The sequence below is a fragment of the Staurois parvus genome, unplaced genomic scaffold (assembly GCF_062004578.1).
Source record: "Staurois parvus isolate SC_StPar_1 unplaced genomic scaffold, SC_StPar_1.0 ptg000476l, whole genome shotgun sequence".
Classification (NCBI taxonomy): domain Eukaryota; kingdom Metazoa; phylum Chordata; class Amphibia; order Anura; family Ranidae; genus Staurois; species Staurois parvus.
The window spans coordinates 5,110,953-5,120,000 of NW_028318272.1; the positions used below are offsets into that span (position 1 = coordinate 5,110,953).

The 9,048-nt window shown below is 47.1% G+C and overlaps 1 protein-coding gene across 1 annotated transcript in view; it reads left to right on the top strand.

Moving 5' to 3' along the window:
* NKD1 (NKD inhibitor of Wnt signaling pathway 1) overlaps positions 1-9,048 on the top strand; it is a 139,070-nt gene that overhangs the window by 114,216 nt on the left and 15,806 nt on the right. The window contains exon 9 of the mRNA XM_089689487.1: positions 8,926-9,048. This exon is cut by the window's right edge and continues 8 nt beyond it. Coding sequence (XP_089545613.1) covers positions 8,926-9,048 — 123 coding nt within the window. The remainder of the gene's footprint in view (positions 1-8,925) is intronic.

Genomic DNA, 9,048 nt, shown 5'->3' on the forward strand with positions numbered 1-9,048 from the left:
TGCAGAGCCCCTGAGCACCACTAAATCTTTAGAGGAGATCATTCTCTAAGTTTTCGGTACAGTGCCAAAAAATAGAGAGCAACCTAGTATGTGCACAGTGGGATGAGACAGTGCTTTACTGGATTTTAAACAGTATAGGCTCTTATATCTAATGTTTTACATAGCTATACCTGCCAAAGGGACCAGCCTGACATGATTTGTCAGAACTTAATTTTCTGACTAAAGTTCCACTTTAAATCTGCAATGGTAAATTAACAAGAAATGTCTGAGGGTCCCGTGTCCCTGCAGGATTATTTATGTTGGCAGCAGCTGATCTAATTTCCCCCCCAATGCCTTGTTTCACATTCCAAGCATGGCTGTAGCTCTTGTATCTGTAATGGTTCTATCTACATAGAGACCTTTTGGCACTAGTCCTTTCTTTGTGATTAAAAGTATTCTGAGGGCCCCAGAAGCCAGACTGCTTATGGTCCTGGGATTTACAGAATTTAGGAATTGGAAGGTAGAGACAGACAAAGAAAAAGATAAAAGGTAGTGTTATGTCTGAAGGGTGGAAATGTTATGCTTAGATAAAAAAGGCAATGGGGACAGTTCTGGGAAGACATATAAACAATCCCTGAGAAATAAAACGTTGAATCATTGTTATGAGGTTTTTTTTATTTTTTTGTAGAACTATCAAAGTTTATAAGACTTAAATTTCTCTGCCATTATTTACCAGGCAAAATGCTGTAGAATACAGGATATATAAATTCCATGTAAAAAAAAAATACTGTGTATGTATGTATGTATATATGTGCGTGTGTGTGTATATGTAATTTTAAGAATATATAATTTTATATATAAAACACCCCTGTTAAAATGTCAGGTTTCTGTGATGTAAAAAAATGAGACAAAGATAAACTTTTTCCACCTTTAATTTAACCTACAAACTGTACAACTCAGTTGAACAACAAACTGAAATCTTTTAGGTGGAGAGAAATAAAAATAAAAAGCTAAAATAATATGGTTGCATAAGTGTGCACACCCTTAAACTAATACTTTGTTGAAGCACCTTTTGATTTTATTCCAGCACTCAGTCTTTTTGGGGTATGAGTCTATCAGCATGGTACATCTTGATTTGACAATATTTTCCCACTCTTCCTTGCAAAAACAATCCAAATCTGTCAGATTGCGAGGGCATCTCCTGTGCACAGCCCTCTTCAGATCACCCCACAGAGTTCGATGGGATTTAGGTCTGGGCTCTGGCTGGGTCATTCCAAAACTTTAATCTTCTTCTGGTAAAGCCAATCCTTTGTTGATTTGGATGTATGCTTTGGGTCATTGTCATACTGAAAGGTGAAGTTCCTCTTCATGTTCAGCTTTCAAGCAGAAGCCTGAAGGTTTTGTGCCAATATTGACTGGTATTTGGAACTGTTCATAATTTCCTCTACCTTGACTAAGGCCACCGTTCCAGCTGAAGAAAAACAGCCCCAAAGCATGATGCTGCCACCACCATGCTTCACTGTGGGTTTGGTGTTGTTTTGGTGATGTGCAGTGTTGTTTTTGCGCCAAACATATCTTTTGGAATTATGGCCAAAATGTTCAACCTTGGTTTCATCAGACCATAACACATTTTCCTGCATGCTTTTGGGAGACTTCAGATGTGTTTTTGAAAAATTTAGCCGGGCTTGGATGTTTTTCTTCGTAAGAAAAGGCTTCCATATTGCCACTCTACCCCATGGCCCAGACATACGAAGAATACGGGAGATTGTTGTCTCATGAACCACACAGCCAGTACTTGCCAGATATTCCTGCAGCTCCTTTAATGTTGCTGTAGGCCTCTTGGCATTCTCCCAGACCAGTTTTCTTCTCGTCTTTTCATCAATTTTGGAGGGACGTCCAGTTCTTGGTAATGTCACTGTTGCACCATATTTTCTCCACTTGATGATGACTGTCTTCACTGTGTTCTATGGTATATCTAATGCCTTGGAAATTCTTTTGTACCTTTCTCCTGACTGATATCTTTTAACAATGAGATCCCTCTGATGCTTTTGAAGCTCTCTGCAGTCAATATCTTTTGCTATACGATGCGACTAAGAAAATGTCAGGAAAGACCTACTAGAAGAGCTGAACTTTATTAGGGGTTAATCAGAGGCACTTTAAATGATGGCAGGTGTGTACTGACTAGTATTTAACATGATTTTAAATGTGATTGCCTAGTTTTGAACACGGCTACATCCCCAGTTATAAGAGGGTGTGCACACTTAAGCAACCACATTATTGTAGTTTTTTTATGTTTACATCCATATCATAACATACCAGCTTACTTAAATACATTTTAGCACTGCACTTCTCTCTCCCAATCTGCGAATGTACTTATTCACAAAAGATTACGAATGGCCAATATCAGTTCAGCTTCTGATATTTGCACTGATGATGTTAAAAAATAAATGTAGGTTTTCATGGAATATATCATTGCAATAATTAGGGTTTTCTACATCTGCATGGAGCCAGCTTTAGACTGTGCATGTTATGGTGTCAGTGGTTAGGTTATTGGAGACTTGAGTATCACAGTGTCTTATGCTCCGAATTGTTAAATATGGGTGCTTTCGCACTAATGTGCTTGCAGTTTTTGTGTGCGTTACCTGCACATTGCCATAGACCTCTATTAGATTGGGTGGTTTTGGTGGTTTTCTGAAAGCGCACCAAAGTCCTGCCTGAAGTTTTTTTTTTTCTTCCAGATTAGCAGCTGTGCCTGTTGAACCTAATTTTCCCTTACCCTAACTTCCCAAGAATGTGATTCTAACATACACACAGAATGAATGCAGGCCTCGAAGTAGAGCTCCAAGTGAATTGAAAAGGGCATTGTTGGAATAAATTATATATATATAGATATAGATATATTTATTAATGTTTTGCAGACAGACAATTTCTAATTTTTAATGTGTCTACTAGAGATGAGCGAATTATTCAAAAATTCGATTCGGCTGATTCGCCGAATTTGCGGAATAAATTCGATTCGAGGCGAATATATTCGCTGCGAATTTAACTTATAAAAGGGGTGTTTCTAGGCTTCAGAGAGCCTTTATATTAGTGCAGAACACTGTACCTTTAATTTAAATGCCCTTGGAGTCTGCTGGGGAAGAGAAATAATACTGTCAGTCAGTATGACATGCAGATGAGTGCCGTCGATCTTAGAATCACCGCACACTTCACTCATTTGGGCAGTCACGGGGCCAAAACCAGAGTGTGGAGCCACAGTGTGGCGGTGGAGGCAGCAGCAATGGGAGGCCATACAGCACCCTATGACAAAATGGAACCCACCAGCAGTGTGAGGAGACCTGAAAGTGGCACATGGCAGAGTGTGGCGATGGAGACAGCAGCAATGGGAGGCCGTACAGGGACCCATGACACACTCTGGACCTGGCAGCAGCATGAGGAGGCGGTACAGGGGCCCATGACAGATTACGGGCCTGGCAGCAGCAGTGGGCGGGCGGTGGATGCAGCAGTATTCGGAAGCCAAACACAGGCCTCGGTTAAAAAGCGGAAGCCGTCAGCAGCGTGAGCAGACGACAGAGACACATGGCGCAGGGTGGCGGTGGATGCAGCAGTATTCGGAAGCCAAACACAGGCCTCGGTTAAAAAGCGGAAGCCGTCAGCAGCGTGAGCAGACGACAGAGGCACATGGCGCAGGGTGGCAGTGGAGGCAGCAGCAATGGAAGGCCATACAGCACCCTATCACAAAATGGAACCCACCAACAGTGTAAGGAGACCTGAAAGTGGCACATGGCAGAGTCTGGCGATGAAGTCAGCAGCAATGGGAGGCCGTACAGGGACCCATGACACACTCTGGACCTGGCAGCAGCAAGAGGAGGCGGTACAGGGGCCCATGGCAGAGTGGCGAAGCGTAAGCAGCTTAAATTGAAGGCCATACAGAGGCCTATGTTAAAAATAATAACATGTTTGGGGCATGATTCATGGCGGATTTAGTCAGTTGTGTCAGGAACTGGTGGTTTGAAATCCAGACTAATCCACGCCTGATTCATTTTCACAAACGTCAGTCTCTCCACACTTTGGGTGGACAGTCGTGTTCTCCGCGGAGTTACAATACCTCCTGCCGCACTAAACACGCGCTCCGATGCCACGCTACTGGCCGGGCATGACAGCCTTTCAAGGGCAAATTCAGCTAGTTGGGGCCAAAGGTCAAGTTTCGTTGCCCAGTAGTCAAGGGGATTGTCTACCTCGGTTGGCAGGGTGCTGTCCAAGTAGGCCTAAGCCTGTTGTTTGAGGTCCTGCTCCAGGTCCACCTGATGCTGCTGCGGCTGGTTAGTAGTTTCCTCACTGCGCTGGTGAAGAAAGCTACTCATCATCGACTGCAGACTGAGGCAGCCGCTGCTGGTGGAGCTGCCACTGCTCCTACCACCCCACCCCTCCCCTGCTGCCATGGCAGCGGAACGCGAGCGCACAGGGCCCACAGTGTCTGAGGATGGACGTTGGCGCAGAAAGGCAGAGACCAATTGACTACATAGGTGGTTTTTATTGTACTTTATTTTGGCCTCCCTCTCAGCAGGTGTGAAAAAGGCCACCATTTTTGAACGGTAGCGAGGGTCCAACAAGGTGGACAGCCAAAAGTCATCCCTCTGTCTGATGGTTATTATTCGGCTGTCGCTACGCAAGCAAGCAAGCATGCTATGGGCCATTTGCGAGGGACTCCCTGCCTCCATCTCCACAGCATACTGCCACGGTGCGTCTGGGTCCTCTGTCTCCTCCTCCTCCTCCTCTACCAGATGCTCCTGCTCCTCCACTCCTGTCCGCTGAGTGGAAAAACCACCCATTTCACTCAATAATTCCTGAGCACCAATGTCCTCCTCTACCTCCTCCTCTTCTTCCTGTCCTGCCCCCACAGGGGTCATGTGGCGTTGAGATCTGTGCGCCACGTCTACCGCACCCTGACCAGCCATTGTTAACAGCATTTGTTCCAGAACGTGCAACAGAGGAATGACGTCGTTCATCCCATAGTCCTGCCGACTCACGAATAGCGTGGCCTCCTCAAAGGGCCTGAGCAAGCGGCAGGTGTCACGCATGAGCTGCCAATGGCTGACATCTAAGTTACACAGGGGAGTACCTTTATCCGCTTGTAACATCAGGAAATCGGTGATGGCCTTTCGCTGTTCGTAAAGGTGGTCTAACATATGTAGGGTTGAATTCCACTTTGTTGCAACGTCGCAGATCAGGCGATGCTGTGGAATTCCGTTCTGCCGCTGCAGCTCAAGGAGGGTGTGCTTTGCGGTGTAGGAATGGCTGAAATGCATGCAAAGTTTACGTGACATTTTAAGGATGTCTTGCAGTGGGATGGTGGATTTTAGGAACCGCTTGACAACCAGATTGAACACGTGAGCTATGCATGGCGCATGGCACAACCTTCCTTGACGCAGAGCAGACACCATGTTCTTTCCGTTGTCGGTCAACATGGTTCCGATTTTCAGTTTGCGCGGAGACAGCCATCTGTCGATTTCTCTGTTCATTACACTCAGAAGTTCCTCCCCTGTGTGACTACGTTCGCCAAGGCATACCAGGTGCAGCACAGCGTGACACCGTTGCGCCCTGCACATGTGATATGCCGGTCAGGTAATGGGACTTGGCACGGGGGTGGCGGCTGAGGACACGGCGGAAGAAGAGGTGGTAGAGGCGGACATCTTTGCTGGACCAAGGACGTGCAAACGTGGAGGCAAAAGCGGCGTGACCTGTCCAAGTTGCTGGTGCGGCTGTGCCGGCACCACGTTCACCCAGTGGGCCGTAAATGACATGTACTGTCCCTGACCGTAGTTACAGCTCCACACGTCGGCGCTGCCGTGCACTTTGGCAGAGACCGACATGCTCAAAGACTGGCCCACCATCTCTTCTACATGTGAATGCAGGGCTGGCACTGCCTTTTTGGCGAAGAAATGCCGGCTTGGCACTCTCCACCGCGGCTCGGCACAAGCCATCATTTCTCGGAAAGGTGCTGAGTCCACCACTTGGAAAGGGAGGGACTGCAGCACCAGCAACTTGGACAGGAGGACGTTCAGCTTCTGCACCGTCGGGTGCGTGCTCGCAAACTGTTGTCTCTTGGAAACGGATTCCAAGAAAGACTGCTGACGGAATCCGTGAAGAGGAGTAGCAGGAGAAGGAGCATCTGAACGAGCGGAAGATGCCAACGAGCGACAACTCCCCTCAGCAGAGGTGTTGGAGCCTTGACTGGCTGATGGAGGGCGATTGACGTCGGGTGACGGAGCAAGTAACGGAGCGGGTGATGGAGCGGGGGCTGGGGCAGGCAGGACCGCCGTATCTTTATCACGGTTTTCCCAGGCCACCGAATGGCGACGCTGCATATGCTGACGCAACGCTGTAGTCCCAACATGGGCCCCCTGGCCACGCTTGACTTTCTGGCCACATAGTCGACATACGGCTACGTTTACTTCCTCGGGCGGCTTGACGAAAAATTGCCACACCGCCGAGTAGGAAACTTTGCCCCCGCTACTCCTCACTGGCTGACTGCTACTTCCTCCGTGCACACCGGCACCACTACTGGCCGTGGTGGTAGGCTGCAGTGGAGCTGGTGCTCTACTCCGTGGCCGTTTGGCTCCACTGACACTGCTGCGACCCTGCTGCCTCCTGGGCAACCCACCGACTGTTTGGCTCGCTGGCAAGCTGGCACCCTCTTCTCCTGATGATGCGGAAGCAATAGCCTGATGACGACGAGGCTGCCAAGTGCGATCAGCCTCATCATCATCAATTAGGGTCTCCGCGTCACTACTAGCCCCCTCGGCTGCGTGTGGGTCAGGAGACAGACCTGTCTCTAGACCGGCTACCGAGCCACTCTCCTCGCCAGTACTTCTTCGCCTGGCTGCTGAAGAGACGGATGTCTCCCCCCGTTCCTGACCGCCCTCTGTTAGCTCTTCCTCACTGTACAGTGGGGCTGAGCCCACAGCATGCGATACTTCGCTTGGTGAGGGAACACCAAAGGACAGGGGCAGGTAGAGGACACGTGATTTCAGTGGGCTTGCTCCCGGGCCATGCCAACTAACGGTTGTGTCTGACGTACCCACCGACCGTTGGCTGTAGGTGTCAGAGGTGACCTGGGAAGAGGAAGACGACCGAGTCAACCAATCGATGACGGCAGGGTTGTCGGTGGAGACACGACCGCTGGATGACACCGGGAGCACTGGCCTCTGGCTGCGACTAGTGCTGCCTCGACCCCTTCCTCTGCTGCCACGTCTGCTCGCTCCTGAAACATTGCCTCCTCTGCCACTCCTCTGCGTGTTGTCTGACATACTCTTTAATTCAATAAGCACCCCAAACATAAAACAGGATTTAACTCTTTGAACGTACAATAGTGGTTGTGAAGCAGAAAGTAACGATTCTGTGTCCCTGAGTAAAGATTCTGTGTCCCTGAGTAACGATTCTGTGTCCCTGAGTAACGATTCTGTGTCCCTGAGTAACGATTCTGTGTCCCTGAGTAACGATTCTGTGGCCCTGAGTAACGATTCTGTGGCCCTAAAGTCTCTGTGGCCCTAACTCTGTCCCTAATACAGACAGGTCTGTCTCTCTTGAATGACCGGAGGCTAATGGAGAATTCTAAGATGGCCGCGATTTATAGCTCCACCATTACACAGTGCTGGCTGGCTGGCTGCTGATTGGCTAATGCGATCACATGTCATGAATGAATGCATTATGGGTCAGCGCGCCTTGTCTGCGCGCCTTCCCAGAGATCCCCACTCCGTCGCCACACATGTCGCCGCCATTTTTGGGAAAATTCGATTCGTGCATCCGAAGTTTGCTAATTTTCGGATTCGGCGCGAATCGAATTTTTCCTAATCTTCGAAACGAATTCCACTTCATCATGTTCGATTCGCTCATCTCTAGTGTCTACCACTAGAAGTGATGCTTTATTTAAAAGCAACCTAACAATAAATTCTACTTAAACAAATAACAGTATGTATAAATAGGTATGTAATCAGCATATTTTAGATCATCATCTCTCTGTGGTTTTAGTTTCCAAACCCTGTTCTGCCTCTAATCTCACATTTTAGACCTGGAAACATACCTCTTTATTGGAGCATAAGCTTTTTTTCTAATCCCTTTGAGTTGGGTATACCTCTCTTGCCTCATTCAGATAAGAGGCCTGACCAATGCTAATCAGTTAAAGTCTGATAAGGAACGAGTTTACTATGCTGCCTGCTATGTTATAAGAGCCTAAAAACAGAAGGTTCTGGAGCAGAGCTATAACTCAAATATGACTATTATGTTTCCTGAGAGACTGTCAGTTTTATTGTAATCACCATGGCTTCAAAGAGTATTTAATTTGGAACAGTGTCACATAATTACTTTTGGAAACCATGGTATAAGGGGTGCCTTCGATAAAGATTTGTTTATGTTGCAAAATGTCAACCTTTAACCATGAGTACAAGTACATTTTAAAGGTCAATATAGTATGCACAGCATAATAAATCATACTTACGGTACCTAACAAAGCAATCTCCTACACTGTTGTAATGTCAGCTCCATCACCAGTGTTTCCAGATTCAGAGTCTTCGGCCTCTTCATTTGCCAGGACTGGAAGATGTAGCTCCCGTGCATGCATAAGCATGTTACTTTGTCCTAGCCCAGAACATTCCGAGACTGTACACTGAGCTGCACATGCACAGCTCCGTGTATCCTTACAGAAAAGAGTGTTGGCAGGGGGCCACAACTATGACAGAAGAGGCATGCACAGACTTTAATGTCATAAAAATGACTTTCTTCAGCACTTTTTACCATATCAGTTGCACTTTTAAGAGCAAACTAAAAAGACAGGGTGATACAAGGAAAAGGAGAAGAATATTCATCCAGATTGTAAAATGCTTTATTTGCTCATAGATGTTATGAGAGTGGTTCCCAGATGTATCCTGTTCTTTTTATCTCTCATAGACATAACCCAGCTGAAAATGAAACAGAACAGACTGAATGTCTGAGGCAATGTGTGGATGAAAACATTGAAAGGAGAAACCACTATTTGGATCTTGCCGGAATAGAGAACTACACTTCAAGGTT